This window comes from Salminus brasiliensis, chromosome 1 (assembly GCF_030463535.1).
Source record: "Salminus brasiliensis chromosome 1, fSalBra1.hap2, whole genome shotgun sequence".
Taxonomy (NCBI): Eukaryota; Metazoa; Chordata; class Actinopteri; order Characiformes; family Bryconidae; genus Salminus; species Salminus brasiliensis.
The window spans coordinates 33,401,615-33,425,771 of NC_132878.1; the positions used below are offsets into that span (position 1 = coordinate 33,401,615).

Consider the following 24,157-nt stretch of genomic DNA (forward strand, 5'->3'; position numbering starts at 1 on the left):
AAATACATTTTATTCATTTTTCTTTTCTTCATAAAGTATTTAACAAGCACCGTCTGTATCCCGCGTATACAAAGCACATTCCCATCCAGTACCTATATTCGCCAAGTTTCTGGAATGTGCACTGAATAATTCATTGCAGCACATTGCATATTCCCATGGAATAAGCATCAGAGCCTAAGTCCAAGCGCAGCATCATTCACGCTGGTCAGTGGAGTGGGCAGCTCTTCACTCATCACTTTTTCACTTTGACTTTTAACTTCTGAATGTCTTTGTTGCTAAGGACCAGCATGCCATTCTTGAAGCGTCCAACTTGTCCCGCTGGCTCGCCACCGGAGGAGCTGGATTTGCGCTTCTCTGTCCTGTAAACCAGGCAAAAGATATGATCACTCAAGACATACAGAACCACCAATGTTGGGAGGCTGTATCCCATTGGGCATGATGGCATTAGACTCATGTGCAGGTGCCCCCGAGTGTCCAATTCTATTGCCAATGTTTTTCTATGGAGATTATACTTTTTCCATATTTTACATTATGTGAAAATGCCATGATAAACAGACCAACCAAAATGCTACAACATTTTTTTTGAATAACAAAATATGTACATTGGCTTCCACTGAAGCTTTAGAAGGTCCAGGACACAATGTTTTGTTCAGAGTGGCCTAAAATCTAATTTACACAATTCTCTCCTTAGCCCAAATGTATATGATTACCAAAATTATTACTTTTTTGTTTCTGGAACTATACAATTATCATTATCAACTTTTACTCCAATGTAGTCATTTTCAATCCCCCTTACTAGCCAAGACTACTTGTTGCCAGTGCTGGGATGGTGAAGCTTAGCATGTGCTTCCTATGAGAGACATAAAGAGACACCTTTTGAACCATTAGAACACCAACTACCAGTTCTGTTACATCAGCTGACAGCCAGGGTCAGAGAGGGCAACTGTGTATCTGGTACTTCTGGCCAAGACTGACTATGGCATCGCCATGTGCCGATGATGGGGCTAACAAGAAAGCACAATCAGCCTTTCTTTCTCCAAGAGGGTATATGTCTCTCTCTCTCTCTCTGTCTCCCCACACCACATCAGTGTGATGCTGGCTACCACAGGCATCTGCTAGCCCACGCATCAGAGCTGGGTACTGGACACTTTCCTCTGAACACGCTGTCTGACCAGGGACAGCAGCAGTTTAAAAAGAGGCGGTAGATGATTGCGCATGTGTCGGAAGCCGCATTAGCCTTGCACCCCCAGCACAAAAGTTTCAGTTCACTCCAGCTTATATGAACATTTGGCTTTATCACATTTAAGGATTAATGTTTCACTGCAAATGAAATATGATAAATACATACTTTTGTTTCCCAGAATTTCCACTTTTCCTCTTCTTTCCCATGGTGTCCTGGAAAACATCAATTATTAGTCAACATACCTTACACACTGTTCCTAAGAGAGGTAAGAGCTCTCATTTGTACAAATGTAAACAACTTCACAACTTACAGGGTTTGTCTCCTCCTTTTCCTTCAACTTTTTCTCCTTTATCATTTGCTGATACACTTTGTAATTCACATAGTCCTTCTTGGGAGGCTGGAAGGGAGAGGAGGGACATCACAGCTGATTTTCTGATGAACACCAAATGACACTTACCAGCCCTTATACACACTTTCCCTTAAGGATAAACACTTTAACAGGATGCCAAATGTAAACAGACTTCTCGCATGAGAGGAAAGAATTACATTAGCTACCAGCCAAGAGGCACACTCTGGAATTAGTGGTGACTGCACGCTTTGTGAGCTTGAGTGCTCCTACATCACACACTTTCTCAGGCTGCAGGGTCTATGGGAAGTCTGCAACATAAAAGTGTGGAAAATGTACTGGATATATACTGATCCGTTCTTGCATATGGATCTAAAGGAGGTGACTAAACTAAGCTGCTTAATCTGTACCACCTATCACACAGGTGCACTTTGTAGTGTGCTGACAGTAGCCCATCTCTTGCTGGACTGTTCATCAGCTTCCCTTAACCCCATTTATCAAAGGGTAAGAACCATCATTAGGACCACTACTGACCAGACACCGTTTTTAGCACAACAGTGACACTGACATGGATGGTAGTGTTATGGTAGTGTGTGTGTGGCACTAGTGAGAATCTACCAGGCACAGCAGCATTCCTAGTGTTTTTAAATACAACAATATCACTGCTAGGATGAGAGAGTAGATCTGCCAATCAAAAACATCCAGCCAACAGTGGTCCTGCGGTCAGAAACTGAGCTACAGAATGACGGACAGAAATTGTGCATCTACAGATGGGCTACAATCTCTAACTGCACACCAGCAAGGTGGGGTTAGAAGTGAGGGGGTTTTAATGAAGTGAGTGTATACAGCGTGCTGCGTACCCAGCTCCGATGCATCAGCTAGCAGATGCACAATGAGGTAATGTGGGGAGAGAGGGCAAGGCCAATTGTGCTCTCTCAGGCCCAGGCTCAGGCTGCTGATGACTGGCAGCATGACGTTTACAGTGTTTCAAAGAGGGGGGGGGGGGGGGGTTGCATTGAACTGCACTGAAAAGTATATAACATATAATATTGTACAACATACTGTATAACATTTTTAATCTGGGTGCAGTTTTCTTCACTGTGGTGAACATTCTTGTATCAGCTGTGGAGCTCTTCCTTAATCTTCCAGTCATGTCTCCATCTTAATAATGTTCCAAATTATATATTTTGGTACACCTAAGGTTTCCCCAATGTTTCTGATTCTTGTTTTCCAGCCTTGTAATAATTTTTTGTGTAAAAAGTGTATAATGTAAAGCTTTGGTCCTCATGTTGACAAACAGCAAGATCAGATTCCAGATGGGACCAAAAACCTAGAATCAAGACTTGGTGTTGAAAGTTCCTTTCTACATGCATTATTAAGGCACACAAACACCGGTAAAGGCCTGTGTCCCAAACACTGCAGTGCATTGAAATAGGGGGGAATGTATAATGAGTCCTGTAATTTTACAAGCATAAATAAATAAATAGATAGATAGTTCAGAGGCAAACAAAAAGAAATAAGTCGCCCCCCCCCCCCACACACACAACATTATGGAGGCCACTGTATGTAAATTACAGCTGCGTCCAACCTACCCTGGCTCCCAGCATTATGGCCCTGTCCTGTTCAAAAACCCTCTGCTGATGTTTCTGAAAGCCTGTGATTCCAAAGCGGTGCACCTCCAGTCTGGCCTGTAGAACAATCACAAAGTCATTAGACGCAGAATGACCCGAACCTCTAGATTTCCAAGAGGCTACTGATTACGCCCATTTGTAGAAAGAAATAGATGTCGAGTGTTGACTCTTTACTCACATGGTGATTTAGTCCACACCCAGGTTTACTCTATCAGTTAAGATACACACAATATATAATAAAGCAGCAAAATCATCAAAATTACCTTTTCTATGGTTAGATCTTCATCGGGGTTGTTTTTCTTTTTGTCTTTTACAGGAGGTGGCTAGAGATACACACAAGAGAGAATATGATGAACATGGATATTCAGAGCAAATCTCCTAGTAGTAATGTATCACTAGGGGTCATTCCTTTTGGTCTCTGAGGGCCGGCGTCCAGCACAGTTTGGTGACATTCCTACTCAAACACACCAACTAAACCTGCCAATTTTGTGTGTTTGAGCAGGGAGGCCTTCAGTTTAGAAACGGAAATAACAATCTATGATCTTGGCCTTCATCTGTGGCCAGTTTATTTTTGGCTGATGGATAGTAGTGTGTGTATGTTGTGCAGGTACAAGTCTGTGTCAGCCTCAGCTGTCCACCAACCATTTAATATTTAGTCAGCAGTGGACCTGTCATCAGATACTGACCAATAATAAATGAGGTACAGGAAGGCTGACCAACAGTGCAACAGCAGTTGGGGAGGTCATTAAGGGCTCATAAAGTGGCCAGTAGGTGCACATTAATTACTTACTTTCGTGTCCAGTTCAGCATCCCTTTTTAATTTATTCTTCTTCAGTGGATCCTGGAACGTAACAATTTCTACATTTGATGCTACAGCCAATCTTCTGGACGTGGAGTCTGATGCTGTGGCCACAAGGACTCTTTCATCATGGTTCTCTCCGTTTGTGTGATTCAGATCTGCCGTGTCTTTTAGACCACTGATCCAATCATCAGAACCCTCAAACTTCCCTGCAGTCTCTTCCTCTTCATCAGCCACTCTCTTCCTTTTTTTATTCTTTTGCTTTGATCGCTTGCCCTTTGATTCATCTCCTAAGCAGGCAGAAAGAGAGAAAGTGGGGTTATTTTTTGCTTATATTCACAATAGTAGTTATTCTCCTCCATGCAAGAACTCATGGTGGAAATATCTGTTTATTTGTTTATTATTCTTTCAGATGCACTGATGAAATTCAGCTTCAGCATCAACAGAAGTCAGATTACAGACAAATGCAGCCTTAAGCACGTCACTCTAAGCTGGTGGAGCAGTCAGGATTTTTGGGATGCTTTGCATGAGGGAAGCGTATTAGGAGATAAACTGAAACAGACAGTCGGCCCAAAATGCACAGCCACTGAGTGCCCCTCCCCTCTCTCTCTCTCTCCAGAGCCCAGCTTTGCTCAGCTCAGCTACCATTGCAATCCTGATAACATCCATGGCCAGAGCAGAGGTTCGCAAACTACCCACTACAGGGCAGAATAAATGAATAGTGAATATAGGTGATATTTTACAATATATTACAGTAAACTAAATTATTAGAAAATAATATTTACTTAACTAATTTAATTTCAGAAGCTAGCTTTTTTGTAAAAAAAAAATAAATAAATAAATAATTAATTATACAAAAATAAAAATGGTTAATGGTATTTTAGCCAACAGATGACATGGACTATATTAGGCATTTTTGTAGATAGTTATTATTCTTAGTTATTTGGTAGCTATGTTTTATCCAGTTATGTTTTATAGGTTCTGTATACTTTTGTTTATAACTACTGAGTTCATTTGTTACAGTGGAATTAATTTTTTTACATTAAATGATTTAATTTACAAAATGATAGATGACATTTTTATGTAAACGGAACTACATAAACAAAAGCAAACATCTCAAATCTTTTAAATTAAATGACTAACACCAATAAAAACGAATAATAATTAAAAAAGTCCTCCCAAAAGGAAATTTTATCTAAACGAAAAAAAAATTTTGAATAAAAAAAAAAGCAAATAACCTAACTGACTTTTACTGCGCCAAAATAATTATAATAAAATAAAGATTAATAATCTGCATCCACATGCAAAGCAATGCAAACTGGTCGAGTTGCTCCTAAATCACAACAGTGGTGGAAAAACACAGCAGTGCTTCAGAGGAGTTTAACAGGGGACCTTTCCACTGCCTCTGAATGAGCATTAGCCGGCCTGCTAAACCGCCAGCTGATCAGCTTTAATGAACACTAACCGAAATCATACAGCTTATTCAGAACTCGGTCCAGGAAATCCTGATCTGCGTCGCCCTCCTCTCCGTGTCCTTCTCTGCTGCGCTTCATGTCTGTTTAATATGATCTCTATACGGTGAAAAAACGTGGATCTCTCTCCGAGGAAACACGTGTAAACATGCCCAGGCTTCCGTACTCCGGCTGGGTCCTCTGCCGGCCACCGTCCGTCCCCTCGCGTTTCACTGAAGAAGAAAATGGCCTTTAGTGGGTGTTATTAGTGACAACACCCATGTGGATCCAGCTTTTAGGCGTCTACATTTTAACCTGTAAGACTCCCTGTTGGTGCACTCGGGTCGTTTTCTGCCGGATATCTCACTCACTCATGCTTTCTTCGAGCTCCTGACTCAGAATGGCATCTACTTCACTGTACTCGGTGAGTTTCCCAGGGCACTTCTCCTCAGAGCTCCAGCTGTCATTGCAGCCTGATCCTCTGCTTCAGACTCTTGCAGTTCACTCTGACCTGACTGGGTTAGCTAGACTAGCTAAATATCGTGCTCTCTCGCCGTCTCGTAGAACTACAACAGAGAGAGCTGCTGCAGCTGTGTTTTTAAGAGCTCAGAAAAAAAAAGGAAATCACAGTTACACAGTTGTAGTCGGCTGGGCAAGACCTGCCTGTTGTCTGAAGTTTGCTTCCTCGGTTTTGCACTGGAGCTACGGGATTACTGGTGCTTGCTAGCTACGTAAAGGACAGTGGTCCTCGTTTCTTTCGCTGCATCCCAACTTCCAACAAACCTGAACCCTGAGCTTTTAGGACACTCAGTACCTGGTAGAGATTTACTGGGTTACAGGGGGTTAAAAAAAAAAAAAAAAAAAAATCACTGTCTGTCCTCTTAAACCAACTAAACTAAACTGTTTATTAATATGATTAATAATATTAGCTAATATGTGACACAGTCTAGTATGTTGCAGTGTTATTATTGCAGATCCTGTCATTTACTTCGTTATAGTTCACAAAGAACGTTAATTAATCCTAAAAATATATAAAAAAAAAAAAGAATATATTGATAAATATCAATGCTGAGACACACATGCTGTTTGTGGACATATTGCAGTAATGAGAAAAATGGCAAATACATAATTTGACATCAATAACTTACACTATGTGCTGCCTTTATTTTATTATTATTATTATTATTATTATTATTATTTGCCCTTTATTCAATAAATATTATTTAGCTGAATGGTGAAGACATTACATATTAGTTTTATGGGTCCATTATTATTATGGGTCCATTATGTGTTAGCTAGCTAGCTACATTACCTCATAGCTCCAGTTCTAAAACTAAAGAAGCAAACATTTGACTGGTCACCTACATTTGGGCTAAAGCTAAAAACGGTTAATGTGACTTTCGGTCAATGCAAGCTTTCCAGATCTGGTCCTGCTCCTGCAGCATTAGACTTGCTAAGCCTGATGAGAACTGAAGGATTGTGTGTGTGTGTGTGTGTGTGTGTCTGCATGACTAGAGTCTTTCTGCATGTATTAATCCATAAATGTTCCTTGTGTGTCTTGTCCCGTAGCCCAGGGACCCGGTGCTGAAGAAGAGGGACGATTTTGAGGATGTTCTTGAAGAGAGACGCAACTCCAGTGATTTGAGATATGCTCTCAGGTGCTACACACCCGCTCTCTATAAGGGACTGGTGCCCTGCAAAGCCAGCATGCTCAAAAGCATTGTCCTGCAGTCTGACTCACTGCAGTACGTCATCAGCCAGGTAAAAACATGGGACACACTCCAGTGTCTAGAGCGCACGGCCGAATCTGGCTCTGTTTGCCATGAGCATCCTGGAGATCTTTGAAGGAATAGCCCTAAACATGTTGATGGTGATTCTTATTCCCAGTCCTCTCTCTCCCTTTTTTTCTGAAGGTCTCGGCTGAGTGTGGCGAGTCTTGCGAGGCGGTTCAGGAGGAGGCGTCCGTGCTGCTGGAGGAAATGGCCCACCGTCTACAGCTCGGCACCATTCGCTTCTTCGCCTTCACGCTCAGCAAGGCCTTCAAAGCGCTCTTCCGCAGCGTGTGTGTCAACGAGGAGGGGATTCAGAGGGTGAGTTCAGCTACTGATGCTACTTTCGCAGTCATGCCAGTGTCAGTGCCCTGTGTCTAGTTAGTAAATGAGGGGAGGGATGCTCAGTTCTGTCCGCAAAGTTGAGTTGGTGGTGGTGGTGTAGTTTGTCACTGAGAATATGCAGGAGCACAGTTCAGGTGCGACATGACATGACAAACAGCTCATATAACAAAACATGAGGAGGAGCCGAGCAGCTGATATTTATGCAGTAATACATAGAAAATCAGGCATTTGTAGTGATAAAAGCAATACTGTCATCTCTGCCATCATACTTTTTAGAGTACTGATTTCTTCATTCTGTTCCTCCACTGAAAAGCAAACTTTGTCCATGTGACTGATGGCACAGACGCCCCCAAATAAAAATCAAGTGACCCGAAATGACCAGAACTATCCTGAATGGGCAGAAGCTTTCCTGAACAGTCCAAGAGTTTGTGTTTGCTTATGTTATCTGAAATCCCGAACATTAACCTTCTCTGCAACAGGTTAGATGTACAGCAGAATAGTATTTTCCCTCTTCCAATACTGCTGAAGAGAAGCTGCTGCCCAAAGACCACCTTCAAAGGCTTTATCAGGTGTTGTGCCTCCCAATTTTTTTGTAACTGGTTCAGTGAGAATCAGAAGTATGGACAGATATAGTTACAGTCAAGCCGGAAAGTCTGCACACCCCTTTCACCTTCTGCAATAGATTGAGTTAACTTTGTGCCTCAAACCTCTACACACAGTCGCTACACACAGTCACAGGCAATTTTATTTTGCTGACAAAAATAGGTATATGTACAGTGGGAAAAAAAATATTTAGTCAGTCACCAATTGTGCAAGTTATCCCACTTAAAAAGATGAGAGAGGCCTGTAATTGACATCATAGGTAGACCTCAACTATGAGAGACAAAATGAGAAAAAAAATTCTGTAAATCACATTGTCTGATTTTTAAAGAATTTATTTGCAAATAATGGTGGAAAATAAGTATTTGGTCAATAACAAAAGTTCATCTCAACACTTTGTTATATATCCTTTGTAGGCAATGACAGAGGTCAAACATTTTCTGTAAGTCTTCACAAGGTTGGCACACACCGTTGCTGGTATGTTGGCCCATTCCTCCATGCAGATCTCCTCTAGAGCAGTGATGTTTTGGGGCTGTCGGCAGCCCTTCAAAGGTTTTCTATGGGGTTGAGATCTGGAGACTGGCTAGGCCACTCCAGGACCTTGAAATGCTTCTTAAGAAGCCACTCCTTTGTTGTCCTGGCAGTGTGCTTGGGATCATTGTCATGCTGAAAGACCCAGCCACGTTTCATCTTCAATGCCCTTGCTGATGGAAGGAGGTTTGCACTCAAAATCTCACAATACATGGCCCCATTCATTCTTTCATGTACACGGACCAGTCGTCCTAGTCCCTTTGCAGAGAAACAGCCCCAAAGCATGATGTTGCCACTCCCATGCTTCACAGTTGGTATGGTGTTCTTTGGATGCAACTCAGCATTCACTCTCCTCCAAACACAGCGAGTTGTGTTTGTACCAAACAGTTCTACTTTGGTTTCATCTGACCATAAGACATTCTCCCAATACTCTTCCGGAACATCCAAATGCTCTTTAGCAAACTTCAGACGCGCCCGGATATGTACTGGCTTAAGCAGGGGAACACGTCTGGCACTGCAAGATCTGAGTCACTGGCGGCGTAGTGTGTTACTGACAGTAGCCTTTGTAATGTTGGCCCCAGCTTTCTGCAGGTCATTCACTAGGTCCCCCGTGTGGTTCTGGGATTTTTGTTCACCGTTCTTGTGATCATTTTGACCCCACGGGCTGAGATCTTGCGTGGAGCCCCTGATGGAGGGAGATTAGCAGTGGTCTTGTAGGTCTCCCATTTTCTGATTATTGCTCCCACAGTAGATTTCTTCACACCAAGCTGCTTGCCTATTGCAGATTCAGTCTTCCCAGCCTGGTGCAGGTCTACAATTTTGTTTCTGGCGTCCTTCGACGGCTCTTTGGTCTTCACCATAGTGGAGTTTGGAGTGTGACTGTTTGAGGTTGTGGGCAGGTGTCTTTTATACTGTTGTCATTAATACAGGTAATGAGTGGAGGACAGAGAAGCCTCTTAAAGAAGAAGTTACAGGTCTGTGACAGCCAGAAATCTTGCTTGTTTGTAGGTGACCAAATACTTATTTTCCACCATTATTTGCAAATAAATTCTTTAAAAATCAGACAATGTTATTTTCTGATTTTTTCTTCTCATTTTGTCTCTCATAGTTGAGGTCTACCTATGATGTCAATTACAGGCCTCTCTCATCTTTTTAAGTGGGAGAACTTGCACAATTGGTGACTGACTAAATACTTTTTTCCCCACTGTAGGGGTTACATATCTGTACACACCCTGCTGAAAAACACCCCTATATCTTGATCCTGATGCACACCGCCATGCTTCAGCAGGAATGGCATTAGCTGGGTGATGAGCGCTGCCTGGTCAAAAGTGATGCTTGATTCAAGCCAAAAAAGTTTTGATTTTGTCAGAGCAGAGAATTTTGTTTCTCATGAATTGAGAGTGCTCTAGGTACCTTTTGGCAAATTCCAGACGGGCTGTCATGTGGCTTTTAGTAAGGAGTGGTGTCCGTCACCATAAAGGCGTGAATTGTGGTCAGGTCTAGGAAGATTCTTGGTGGTTCAAAAGTTTAGAATTTATGAATGATGGTGGCCACTCTGCTCTTTGGGACCTGTGAAGGTGCAGCAATTTGTCTGTACTCTTCTCCAGATCTATGCCTCGACCCAGTCCTGTATCTGAGGTCTGCGGTTTGCTCCGGCATGCACTGTCAACTCTGGGACCTTATATAAGCAGGCGTTGGCAATTGAATTTACCACAGGTGGACTTCAGTTAAGTTGTAGAAATATCTCAAGCAGTATCCATGGAAACAAAATGCACCTCAGCCTTGGTTGGCATCTCATAGGGTGTGCACACAAGTGTACATATGATATTTTACATTTAGATTTTTAATAAATTGGCACAAATGTCTGAAATCCTGCTTTCATGCTGTCAGTGTGGGATATTTTGTGTATTTTGTGTTTCTTTAACTATTAGCCTTTAAGATGTGAAAATGTCTGACCATCTATAGAATTCACTTTACCTATGGCATTTCTGTGTTGATTTGTATATGTTTATATTTATACATTGTTTTATATTATTTATCTATGAATTTTTTCCAAATTGAACCAATAATCCAAAATGACCTGAAATGCAATATTGTGTCATTTCATGTACATTTAAAATGAAGAACTCCTCTCACTTTACCATTCTATTCATTAGTGATGGGCTACAGGTCAGGATCAGCTGATTAGACTAGGCCTATAAATGTATTATGTCTGTGGTTCTTCTCAGGACTCCCCAGGCAGGCCACACACACACACACCTCATCTCTGAAATCCTGCTTTCACGCTGTCAGTGTGGGATATTTTGTGTGGAATTTTGTGACAAAAATGAAGAATGTAGAATAAGTCTCTAAACTCCTAAAAACAAAGATATTGATGTAAAGGTTCTTTCCCTATTTAGGTTGATGTTTATCACACTCACATATGTCCATTACAAACATATGATTGTTTATTAAACCAAAAGTGCTTCTTCACACATCACACATTGAGCTACCACACCATGTGGGAGACTGGGCTTTGATTTGTCACTGTTACGAAAGCATTGTATCTCCTAAATTACAACATTACAGGAGACGGAAAACACTTTCTTCATTTACAATGGAAAAGGGTTTTATTACAAATTCTGACAAAATGTATGTGATACCATATTCAAGCACAAGGTTTTTGTGGGACTTGGACAACATATATGTTTTATACTGATAAGTATTGATAAATATTGAAATTATACATAAAGAAACATTATATACTTTTTGTCTTGTTGCATCAGAGCAAATATAAAAGCCAAACTTTGGAACGAATAATGTCTTGGCTAATTGTCTATATTGTAAAAAGGGGGAAAGTGTGTGTAAGTGTGTGTAAGTGTGTGTAAGTGTGTGTAAGTGTGTGTAAGTTTTGTGTTTGTTTGTTTTGGGTGGGGGGGGTGAACCAGTCCTGTTAAGAACACTGAACCAGTACCAGTGAAAGGTGCACATCGCCACCTTGTGTGCTGATGTAGTAACTGTCCACAGTTCAAACCCTTTGCTGCTAATACTGAGAAACAGAGCAGCACATTTTATTAAAAGTAATTTCTTAATTTAATCATTTTTCTGCCCATGTCTAGGTGAGGGCTTCTCTAGTTCTGAAGCAGTTAGCATAATACAGGCTTACAGTTTCAATATAGTTTCTTTTTTATCATTTTCACTTCTTACAACAAATATAGTAGGAGGACAAAGATATAGGATTTAGAGTAAGTAAACAGATACCTAAATAAAAATCAAATAAAATGAATAATAAAAATGTACAGTCACAAGACCAGTTTTCTTCCACATCATCAAAGCAGGTGCTACCAGGCTAGGTATTCAGAGGTCCACCTCTGGACCAGGACTATCTAGCCTGGTCTACCCACCAGGCTAGGTACTCAGAGGTCCATAAATGGCTCCCATGTTCTCCAAAAGATTTGTCTTTTATGCTTCAGACAATAAGTGCCCTGTTCCAGTAGCAGTGTTTCATTCAGAATTCTTTGTAAACATGGTAAATGTTGGAAGTCTTTGATGATTCCAGTTAAGCAGGATATGTTTCTTTAACTATTAGCCTTTAAGATGTGAAAATGTCTGACCATCTATAGAATTCACTTTACCTATGGCATTTCTGTGTTGATTTGTATATGTTTATATTTATACATTGTTTTATATTATTTATCTATGAATTGTTTCCATTAAAAAAAGTTAATTTTGTAAATTGAACCAATAATCCAAAATGACCTGAAATGCAATATTGTGTCATTTCATGTACATTTAAAATGAAGAACTCCTCTCACTTTACCATTCTATTCATTAGTGATGGGCTACAGGTCAGGATCAGCTGATTAGACTAGGCCTATAAATGTATTATGTCTGTGGTTCTTCTCAGGACTCCCCAGGCAGGCCACACACACACACACCTCATCTCTGAAATCCTGCTTTCACGCTGTCAGTGTGGGATATTTTGTGTGGAATTTTGTGACAAAAATGAAGAATGTAGAATAAGTCTCTAAACTCCTAAAAACAAAGATATTGATGTAAAGGTTCTTTCCCTATTTAGGTTGATGTTTATCACACTCACATATGTCCATTACAAACATATGATTGTTTATTAAACCAAAAGTGCTTCTTCACACATCACACATTGAGCTACCACACCATGTGGGAGACTGGGCTTTGATTTGTCACTGTTACGAAAGCATTGTATCTCCTAAATTACAACATTACAGGAGACGGAAAACACTTTCTTCATTTACAATGGAAAAGGGTTTTATTACAAATTCTGACAAAATGTATGTGATACCATATTCAAGCACAAGGTTTTTGTGGGACTTGGACAACATATATGTTTTATACTGATAAGTATTGATAAATATTGAAATTATACATAAAGAAACATTATATACTTTTTGTCTTGTTGCATCAGAGCAAATATAAAAGCCAAACTTTGGAACGAATAATGTCTTGGCTAATTGTCTATATTGTAAAAAGGGGGAAAGTGTGTGTAAGTGTGTGTAAGTGTGTGTAAGTTTTGTGTTTGTTTGTTTTGGGTGGGGGGGTGAACCAGTCCTGTTAAGAACACTGAACCAGTACCAGTGAAAGGTGCACATCGCCACCTTGTGTGCTGATGTAGTAACTGTCCACAGTTCAAACCCTTTGCTGTTAATACTGAGAAACAGAGCAGCACATTTTATTAAAAGTAATTTCTTAATTTAATCATTTTTCTGCCCATGTCTAGGTGAGGGCTTCTCTAGTTCTGAAGCAGTTAGCATAATACAGGCTTATAGTTTCAATATAGTTTCTTTTTTATCATTTTCACTTCTTACAACAAATATAGTAGGAGGACAAAGATATAGGATTTAGAATAAGTAAACAGATACCTAAATAAAAATCAAATAAAATGAATAATAAAAATGTACAGTCACAAGACCAGTTTTCTTCCACATCATCAAAGCAGGTGCTACCAGGCTAGGTATTCAGAGGTCCACCTCTGGACCAGGACTATCTAGCCTGGTCTACCCACCAGGCTAGGTACTCAGAGGTCCATAAATGGCTCCCATGTTCTCCAAAAGATTTGTCTTTTATGCTTCAGACAATAAGTGCTCTGTTCCAGTGGCAGTGTTTCATTCAGAATTCTTTGTAAACATGGTAAATGTTGGAAGTCTTTGATGATTCCGGTTAAGCAGGATACGTTTCTTTAACTATTAGCCTTTAAGATGTGAAAATGTCTGACCATCTATAGAATTCACTTTACCTATGGCATTTCTGTGTTGATTTATATATGTTTATATTTATACATTGTTTTATATTATTTATCTATTATTTTTTTCCATTAAAAAAAGTTAATTTTGTAAATTGAATCAATAATCCAAAATGACCTGAAATGCAATATTGTGTCATTTCATGTACATTAAAAATGAAGAACTCCTCTCACTTTACCATTCTATTCATTAGTGATGGGCTACAGGTCAGGATCAGCTGATTAGACTAGGCCTATAAATGTATTATGTCTGTGGTTCTTCTCAGGACTCCCCAGGCAGGCCACTCACACACACACCTCATGTCTGCTGTGTTGAGACCCTGGACTGTCTGGGTGACCACTGCAGTAGTTGATTGATGATGGTTTACTTGTACTAATTACTTGTATTGATTATTGATTTCAGCTTCAACAGGCCATTCAGGAGCACCCAGTGGTTCTTCTGCCCAGTCACCGCAGCTACATGGACTTTCTGATGATGTCCTACATCCTGTACACGTATGACTTGGCTCTGCCCGTCATCGCTGCAGGAATGGGTGTGTATCTGAATAAATTCACCTGATATTTATTGCTGGTTCTACACGCTGTAAAGTCTGGATCTGTCTGGATTGTTCTGTAACTTGTTGAGTGACCTCACTAGCGTTTAAATGGGATTTCTGCAGATTTGAAAGTTACTCCCAACATTAATTGGTTCATTAGTTCAAAGTTGAATGTGTTTTGTTGCAGAACAACAGAGTTATGATCTAAACTGTGGATTTCTTTCTGCAGATTTTATGAGCATGAAGTTTGTTGGAGAGATGTTACGGATGTCGGGAGCATTTTTTATTCGCCGCTCATTTGGGGGAGATAAACTGTATTGGGCGGTCTTCTCAGAATATGTGAAGACTATGCTGAGGGTAAGAAGCCTTCGTTTTAATGCCCATTCATCTGTCTGTTATTGTGGGAGAATGATCTCATCAATGTGGCCTTCCTGAACATTGCTCCATTTATTCCTATGGGGGAAAAAATGTCTGATATTTTTTCTGAAAACGTTGGATTGATTCAAAAACCATTTATCATTAAACCACAATATTAGTTCTATGATTTTATGGTGTTTGCAGCTCTAGAAAGTGTATGTCCTATAAGGAAGTTTAACGTTTAGGTTAAAAGTTTATAGACAAATGTGTATATATTCCTATGGGAGTGTTTTGGCTACAATAGCTTTGTTTGGACTGGGTGTGTAGGACGACCCCCAGGTCAATCAATGTTGCGAGCCAGTGCAGGTGTCTTTTAGCTGACGTAACAGAACTGCTAGTAAGTGTTTTCAGTTCCATTTAATGAAGTAATTAATGAATCAGGTATGCAGTTTGCAAAATGCTAGTGGGTAGCTTTTATTTTTCCTTCCTTATTAGCTACATTAGCCTCAAAGCTCAATGAGAAACCTAAAGATATATGTCTGAGATGATCAAATATAATTTTTTAAATATATTTATATATAAAACCTACATTTGAATTAAAAAAATTAAGTTTATCTTATTATTTGTATATTTTTCTTGCACTGGTAGAGAATGTTAAGCTGGCTATCTGTTTTCCAGATAGACGAAGGTTGCGTAGACAAGTATATGTTAAATGCTGCTCACATAGCTGCTGTGTACAATATATGCATACGTTGTACACTAGTGTTTCAGCTCACTGGGTAATTTTGAGTGCTTTTTTGAGGTACGAACAGGACAGGCAAGTAGAACAGAGATCATTTATCTTGTGTCAGGCTTAAAGGCACAGTAACTGAAACAGCCTGTTTAGTTCTGAGGCTTAAAGAGAGTTAGAGTGAAAATGACCGTTTGGAGCAGAAAGCCAATGAAAGCCCATGAAATGACACTGATCAGCCAGGTGACAGGTGAGGTAAAATAACATTGATCACCTGGTAACAGTGGCACCTGTCAAGAGAAGGGGTCTATGTATTGGGCAGCAAATAAACAGCCAACCGGATCATGGGCACCTAAGGCTCATTGATGTGATCCATGGAGGCCCTGCCTCACAACTTACTAGATACCACGGGACACCTTTAGCTGTCTTGTAGAGTCCATGCCAGTGTTGAGGCGGCACAAGAGGGACCTGCCCAATGTTAGGCAGGTGGTATTAATGTTATGGCTGATCGGTGTAAGTGGAATAGTAATATAGGAATGAAAATGAAAATCTGAGAAAAGAGCTGCCACCTAGTGTTAGGTGCTCCTTATGAATGGAGGCCGGAACAGTGTTTGATGCCTAATGCCTTTGCATCTGTTGAATTCCACAGAACGGCTACGCACCAATTGAGTTCTTCCTGGAAGGAACGCGGAGTCGGACGGGGAAATCACTGACGCCAAAGACAGGTAGTCTGATAGCACCTCTATGATGCTCCCTGTGTGGAGATTGTGAAACATCGCTGCCGCTATTTTTTCCAACCCGTCTGCCTCTGTGACAGAGGGTCCGTGCTGACTCCTGCATAATATTACGCAGCGTCAAGCCTTTCACCCATTTTATACAGCCTATCCCACCCCCCCAACCCTGCAAATAAATGAGAGGTGACAGGAAAAGGCTTTTTCCGCAGCTTGGGTTCCAGTGGCAGCTGCCTGAACGAAATTTCAGAACAGTTGCACAATCAAATCACGGCCGCAGAGTGAATTAATGGCCCTGTCTTATTTATGGAGGGAGAAGTTTAAAGTGACTGCACAAGGTGCGCCTCGCCCGCCCATCAATCAGAGCTCAAAAAAAGCAAATTAAGATTTATGAAAAAACGATCCGTCCTTCTGAACACCAATATCTGTCAGATTTGTGTCATGCAAAACCCCTCCCTCTGTCTCTCGCCTTTCTTTCTATTTTCTCTCTCTTTCTCTCTTTCACACACTCCCTGTTTCTCACTTAGTCTCTCTATCTTTATTGGATTCTTTCTCTCTCTCTCTCTATCTCTGTTTTTGGCTTTATTGGCATGACTGAATACCTCTAAATACCTTAATTAGAAATAATCTGTGGTAGTGGTAGTGAGCGTGCACACACACACACACTAGTGAACTAGGGGCAGCGAGCACACACACACACACACCCAGAGCGGTGGGCAGCCACCTCCAGCAGTGGAGGTGTCACCCTGGGAGCAGAGAGGGTGAAGTGCCTTGCTTAGGCGCCCAACAGTGGCAGCTTGCCGAGCCCGGGTATCGAACCCACAACCCTGTCATCAATAGCCCGGAACTTTAGGTGCAGAGCCAACACTGCCCCTGGTGGTCATATACAATAGTAATTATAATTAAAAAAGGTAATTTATAATTAAAAAATAATTTGTAGTAATATATACTTCCATTCTTACTTACTGGGTTCGATAGGGAGTGGTGGGTTAAAGGTGTCATTTTAAGGGGGTGGGTAGGGTTAGGGTGCAGTTTGAGGTGGTTGGTACTGGTGGGGTGTGTGTGTTTTTTTGTTTTTTTTTTATTATTTTATGAGTAATTAGTCTGATTGGGTTAGAATTCAGATTGGATGCTGCTCAGTTGTCTTGTATAAATGTTGGCATTGAGGAAATTCTCTCTCCCTCTCTTCTTCAGGTCTGTTGAACATTGTGATGGAGCCGTTTTTTAAAGGAGAGGTGTTTGATGTTAATCTGGTTCCAGTCAGTATCAGCTACGAGAGGATCCTAGAGGAATCTCTTTACGCCCGGGAGCTGCTCGGAGTACCAAAACCCAAAGAGTCCACTTCTGTAAGTGACATGCATATCTGTTCCCCCTTCAGCTTCACAACACACACTCTCACGCACACAGAACATACTATAATCACCTTTACAGTGACTGAGTATGCACTCATCAGTGATTGTGTGTTTAAAGAAGCTCATTAAAGAACATTTACATACATTTTAAATAAAGTAGCTTTCAGCAGCCAGCAGTGTATGACCATATGTGCCTGTTCTTCACTCTCCCAGGAGGCTCCTCATGAAGCTGCTTGAAAGAACGGCAAGAGCGTGTTACGCTACATCAAGGCAAAGAGGGGCTGCTTTGTCTGTAGTAGATAGTTGGAGATCGTAGATGGTAGTTAGAGAAATGATAGTTTTGTTTAAACATGAAGCGATTGATGATTTAATTTAATGCAGTACAGTAGTGTCTCCATTCAGATATTTTTCAATACAGCCAAATTGCATTATGAGTACACGACTGCAAGTAACATTACATATCATCTCTGTCGCAAAAACCATGAAAATGCAATTTTCCAGGAAAAGAAAACAACCTTCTTTTTCTTAACAGTCAAGATATTTTGACACAATGTGACACAGAACAACTGCCAGATTCACATTATGTCAAAAAGTGAGAAAGATGGAGATACAAGATTTTTTAATGACATCAACAAAATGCTACTGTACTACTATGATAATCTATAATAAATCTGTTGCGTATATATTTACTTATGTTGGCTCCTGTAGAAAAGTAGTATAGTACTTATACAAATGTACTGTAACTATATTTACTCTATTTACTCTATTATTACTTGTCCCCCTCTCTCTAACTCTCTGTGGATGTCTCTTTCTCTCTCTCTAACTCTCTCTGGATGTCTCTCTCTCTCTCTAACTCTTTCTGGATGTCTCTCTCTCCCACCTTTTCTCCCAGGGTCTGTTGAAGGCTCGACGGATCCTCAGTGAAGATTATGGCAGTATGCATGTGTATTTTGGTCACCCTGTGTCTGTGCGCAGTTTGGCTCAGGGACAGATCAAGCGTTCCCAGTACAACCTGCTGCCAAGGTAAGACATCTGCAGCAGCGCACACACACACACCTCTTCATTTCTGCTAAAACTGCAGCCTTCAACATCTCTGATAAAATTGTAAAATGTTTAAATGTAAGGTCTGCAGAATAAAGTGTATATATAATGTAACTTATCCTAACGAACAAAACAAACGAGTAAAATTCACCAATTTCCAAAAGACAAAGTTTCAACATTTTAAGGAAGATCAGTGTATTCTGTTTGTTTTGTACAACATTATAGTAAAAAGAGAAAGAAGCCCCATGCAAAAATGTAGTCTTCTCATGAGATTTGAGCTCTTAACTTACCAAGCTTGTTCAGTCACAGTTAGGAAAGGCCAGGTGTTCTCAAACCTCGTCCCAACAGTCAGCAGCCATGGGCTCATCTGAGCAGTTGCCTAGCACTCTGAAGATTAAAATATTGATTGATTGATAAAATTGATGACCACACATCATCAATTACAGATAAAAAAAATGTTTTCAGGTTTCCTCAGTTAGCAATGTAATTATGAAATGTCAATTAAGTCATGTTAAGGTTGTAAAAGGTCAAGAGAAAGTTTAAAGAGAACTGCTCATAGAATTTCTAAAAACCTGTTACCATGCAAATGACCTTTAGGACAATGTATCAGACTCTGGAGTGATGGTGCACTGTTCTACTGTGCAGCGGCACCTGCACAAATATGACCACCATATTCAGAAGAACTGTTTATTGTGTCCTGACCACAAATTCAGTGTCAGAACTTTGTAAGGGAACATCTAAACAAGCCTGATGCATGGAATCAAGTCCTGTGGACTCATGAAGTTAACATAGATGTTTTGAGGTAAAGAGTATGCCTTCTGCAACAGGACAAGCTTAAACACACAATAAAATCCTCAAGAACCTCAACAAATATATATTTTTGCTATAGAGTGTTGTGTTCTTCTGTTGCTGATGCTTTTGTGGTTTCCTGTCAGGCATATTCCCCAGAAACCGGCTGCGGACACACAGGCATTTGTGAACGACACTGCGTATCGGCTGGTGCGTTTACAGCAGGAGAACATGGTGCTGAAGCCGTGGGTGCTTGTGGCCATGCTGATGTTGCAGAACCCTGACGGGATGGACCTGTCCGCGCTCACCGAACAGGCCGACTGGCTCAGGCGCCTCACTCTTTCCTTTGGGGCTTTCTTGGACTGGCCAGGTAAATTACCTGTTGCTTTCTTTTTTTTTTCCTTTTTTTTCATAGATTTTGTATTTGTTGTTTTGCTTGCTGAAGTCTAATTCAAAGTCTGGGGCTGGATGATATTGTCTAAAGCCAAATTACAGTGTATTTGCCCTGTCATTTGACAACAACAACAACAACAATAATAATAATAATAATAATAATAAGAGTGAAAATAAATAAATAAATAAATAATCGCCACCTAGTGTACAGAATTAGCTGTTAGAATGAACTGTTTAGCACTTTGCTGCTAATAACATTTAAGTGATAAAATGGCAATCATTTTATTACTAATTAAAACCACACAGACTAGCCTGATAGGAGGTGCGTTGTGTTCTTCATACTGCAAATCTGCTTTTAATGAATTCATTTGCTCACACACTCTCTTCTCCAAGACCGTGAGCCCTGCAGCAAAGTGATCAGCTCTAGCCTGGCCCTACACAAGAACCTGGTGTGTGTTTCCGGTGGCCGTGTGAGGCTGGTCATTGCAGAGCCGTCAGGGGAGGAGTTGACCACAAATGAGGTGGAATTTAACCGGGCGGTCAGTGTACTCTCCCTCGCCTCCTACAGGAATCAGGTACTGCACTTGTTTGTGCGGCCTGCGCTGCTTGCTGTGGCCATGCAGACTGCCAACTCCAATAGGAAAGGTGAGAGACCAGTGATGTGAGTGAGTGTGTGTGTGTATTGTTTGCCTGTTCATCCAGGCACTTGTAGCATTGTGTGATAAGGGAGTCCTAGGCAGTTGTGGGACCTCATGTAATGAATTAAAGGAGATGTGCATTACAAATGAAGGAAATAACTAATTGTATGTAAACCTATTGCTAAACACTATTGCAATCATCATATTTTAGATGAGGTCTACAATTGCTTTAACTTCCTGAGGAATGTGTTCTCCAACGAGTTCATCCTGTGCCCTGGAGCTGCAGTGCAGGTAAGACCTCCTACACACTGCACAGTTTACACTATGACACAGCGAGATTTACCTGATCCCATCATAAGCCTGACTATTGTAAGAGAGAAAGGCCCTTATCTTATTTGGACCATTTAAAAAAACAGTGTAAAGGCATCTTCACGTACCAGTAGCCAGAAATGTCTCTTGTTCCTCTCATATAAATGTTTGGGCTTATAACAGTATGGTATTTATTCGGTACAGTCTGAAGCATATCTACATACACAACACTGACTGACAGATCTGTCACATGACCGCATGTTTCTGTTGTGGGTTTGTCTGTCTGTGTGTAGGACTTTGAAGAGGCGTGTTTTCTGCTGGGGAAGTGTGGTGCGGTTCAGGAGCTGCAGCAGGACATTGTGATGTGTCCGAGTGGACAGACCACACTGGCCTTCCTGTGTTCTGTTCTTGACCCGTTCCTTCAGGGCTATCAGGTAATATTGTATACTATACTGTTGGATATCCCTTCTAACCGATTCAGCTATTTAAAGTTGCACCCATTGCTAACACAGATGTACAGATGCACACACACACAGCTTGTCTTGTCCCTGTAGAGAAGCACTGCCAATAGAATAGGACTCTCTGGAGCAGATAAACATGACTCTATTGACAACCTGCCTAATGCCAGGGGTATGAAACCCCCCAGCATTGAGCTGTGACTCAGTGGAACTGTGTTCTCTGTCCTAACTTGAGCATGAGGTGGGGTGTTGATCATCCAACATTCTGACATCAGTAAGGCTCTTTGCTGAATTGCTGAATGCAGTCAAATCCTCACAGCAATGCTCCAAATTCTAGTAGAAAGCCTTCCTTGCCCAGTAGTTCTTCCATTACTTCTACAAAAGCATCATGAACTCTTTTTTAACCTTGATTTCAGAAGAAACAGTGAAGGTGTCCCAATACTTTGGTCCATAAAGTGTATGTTATTAAGTTGATTTTTACAAAAGCTTAAGAGTTACATATTAGGTGCTTGGGTATTCACTAGGTATGTAGCTGTATGTAACATTGTATTATACACATTTAACATATTGGACAATAATAAAACTTAATGTGTCATTACTTTGACATGTGCCACATTAAATAGAATTATGCAAAAATAATAAAAAATAATAAAAAATTAGAATTAGAATGTGTAGTAAAAGTTAAAAGGTTTAAATCCAAAAAAACATGAGATTTAACCCAGGTTGCTTTTAACCCAGGTAGTACACTGTTTATATAGATAGAAAATATAGACTTGTATGCTAGAAGAATGCCACATCCCAACATATAAAACCTATGTGTGTCTGTGTGTGTGTGTAGGTGGTGTGCAGGTATCTGTGTGAGGAAACGGAGGAGAATCTGCCAGATAATAAGTTTGTTCCCGCTGTGAGAAACTTCACTCTCCAACTCATTCTAGCAGGTACCTGCATTATAAACCTTATTACTGCAAACTCAGCTAATGACTGCTGAATATTAGTCCATAATGTTTAATCACTGCATGTCTGAAGTATGGTGTGTTTGAAGATCCCAGACTATAAGATCAAAGAATCTACTAATGGGATTTATTACTCTATAGCTTTCAGCACTGGAGCTTATTTTCAAGTCTGCACCATTAGTGTTGGTCTAGGATATAGTGTCCTAGATCTTAATGAAGGCAGTTATCTGAACAGGTAAGACCTGGTCCTAGATCAGCACCCTTGCTCTCAGATGGCTGATAAATATGGGTCTTGGTTGTGTTCTGCTCTGTTTAGTCCATCTACATGAAGAGGCTTATTACATTTTTCTTTAAAGTGAGATCGATATGAAGGTAGGGGACGTTGCAGAATTACCTCCTCTAGGCTTCCACAAGGCACAGAGCAAAACAGCTAAATGACTTGTCAAAAGTCTAATATAGCGCTAATGCAGTCATGGGGCTGTTCTCTGAGCTGTTTTTTTTTTTCTTTTCTCATTTCAATCAATCAGAAATCAAGCCATGGAAATTGTCAGTTGTTGTGTGCACCTAGAATATGTATGGATCACCAGCTTTTGCTAGTAGCAAAAACCTAGTAACTCCATTTTTGTTTTTCACTTTGTGAATGTGGCAGTTGTTCTTTACATAGTGTCAATCATCATTTAACCGTGAAACATCTATTTAATGATGAATGGCCCAATAGAAAATCTCCAAAATGACCTGGAATAAAAACCTCTTCCATTGACTTCCATTGAAAATTACGAAGGGTTTTCCTTTTCCGCTGTAAAGCTGCCACTTTGGAGGGTTTGCTACAGTGTAATGTTGATTGTGTGTGCAAAGCAGATAGTCATAGGTTGTGTTTAATTAGGAAAGGGGGTTGGTGTTGGTACAGTGGCATGCAAAGATTTGGGCACCCCCGGTGCTGTTGATGTTTGACTGCACTAGAAATTTGTCTAGAGAGTTGTCTGAAAAGTTCAGAGAAGGGATCAATGCCTTGCAAAACAAGAAAATAGGATCCAAAAAGATCTAGCAAAGGCACTGAATGATGTTCAAAGTTCAAACTTAAAGGTACTCTATTACACTACCGGGACGTGGCAGAAAGTGGAAGCTAGGCACCGCCTGTAACCTGCAATTCCTGAGGAGGCAGGTGGTCGAAAACCCTCGAGTGACCTGCAGAAAAGACCTGATTTGCATGATTTGGTGGCCACAGGCACTGAGGTTTTAGTTTGCACAGTAAGGAGCATACTTAACACTGAAAGTCTCCTTGCCCGTATACCCCCGCTGACCCAAAAGCACAAGAACAGTTAGCTCCAACCTGCTCAAGACCAGATACATAAGCAATGAAACAAAACTGGAACTTTTCGGGCCTATCAGCAGCATGTCTGGAGGAGGAACGATAAAGCACACGCTGGAAAAAAGAACAGTTTGCCTAGAGGGAAGAATGGCGGTGGCTCGATGATGTGGGTCTGCTTTGCAGTGTGTGTCGGGCAATATGGGTTCAATCAAGTATCCCAGGAGAAAACCTCATGCCTTCTGTGTGGAAGCTGAAGCTTGGGCGTCATTGGACCTTGCAGTGGGACAATGGTCCCAATCAAACCTCAAAGTTCTCCAAGGCTTGATTTCAGAAGAAGTCCTGGAAGATTCTGGAAGATTCTTTAGGAATGCTTCTAGAAGCTGGTGTCTGGCTATGTATCACATTTGCAGCAGGGTCATAACAGCATAACCGGGTACTCTACTAAGTATGAAATACAATTATTCTAATTGAGTCATTTAGTGTTGCATTCAGAGAAACCACCACTGTTAGTTGTGCTAAGCTGTTTACATTATTGTTGTCTGTTTGTTTTACTGCAAACAGCTGTAAGTGTGAAAAGTGTGACTTGTATTTAATGCAATTAAATACAAATCATTTTAAACATTAGGCTTTCACTGAGTATATCGCTACA

At 40.7% G+C, this 24,157-nt stretch overlaps 2 protein-coding genes across 2 annotated transcripts in view; one reads left to right on the plus strand and one right to left on the minus strand.

Annotated features, from left to right (window-relative positions):
• Positions 1-5,898, minus strand: fsaf1 (40S small subunit processome assembly factor 1). Its single transcript, XM_072678201.1, has 7 exons — positions 5,425-5,898; positions 3,951-4,249; positions 3,424-3,483; positions 3,122-3,217; positions 1,494-1,580; positions 1,349-1,395; positions 1-359 (listed from the first exon to the last, which is right to left on the minus strand). Exons 1-7 carry the CDS (start codon positions 5,510-5,512, stop codon positions 233-235), a joined length of 804 nt encoding a protein of 267 aa, XP_072534302.1. The 5' UTR covers positions 5,513-5,898; the 3' UTR covers positions 1-232.
• Positions 5,638-24,157, plus strand: part of gnpat (glyceronephosphate O-acyltransferase) — a 25,565-nt gene continuing 7,045 nt past the window's right edge. The window contains exons 1-13 of the mRNA XM_072678188.1: positions 5,638-5,834; positions 6,980-7,171; positions 7,324-7,500; positions 14,316-14,445; positions 14,678-14,805; positions 16,185-16,260; positions 17,461-17,612; positions 18,511-18,641; positions 19,595-19,818; positions 20,235-20,486; positions 20,691-20,770; positions 21,082-21,222; positions 22,085-22,184. Coding sequence (XP_072534289.1) covers positions 5,811-5,834; positions 6,980-7,171; positions 7,324-7,500; positions 14,316-14,445; positions 14,678-14,805; positions 16,185-16,260; positions 17,461-17,612; positions 18,511-18,641; positions 19,595-19,818; positions 20,235-20,486; positions 20,691-20,770; positions 21,082-21,222; positions 22,085-22,184 — 1,807 coding nt within the window. The 5' untranslated portion in view covers positions 5,638-5,810. The remainder of the gene's footprint in view (positions 5,835-6,979; positions 7,172-7,323; positions 7,501-14,315; positions 14,446-14,677; positions 14,806-16,184; positions 16,261-17,460; positions 17,613-18,510; positions 18,642-19,594; positions 19,819-20,234; positions 20,487-20,690; positions 20,771-21,081; positions 21,223-22,084; positions 22,185-24,157) is intronic.

Excerpts from the sequence above, each read along its gene's own strand:
- fsaf1 (XM_072678201.1), bottom strand. The coding sequence starts at position 5,512 with ATGAAGCGCAGCAGAGAAGGACACGGAGAGGAGGGCGACGCAGATCAG. Across the intron at positions 1,396-1,493 it reads AAAAGGAGGAGACAAACCCT|GACACCATGGGAAAGAAGAG; the intron begins GTAAGTTGTGAA and ends GATGTTTTCCAG. Across the intron at positions 360-1,348 it reads GGAAATTCTGGGAAACAAAA|GACAGAGAAGCGCAAATCCA; the intron begins GTATGTATTTAT and ends CCTGGTTTACAG.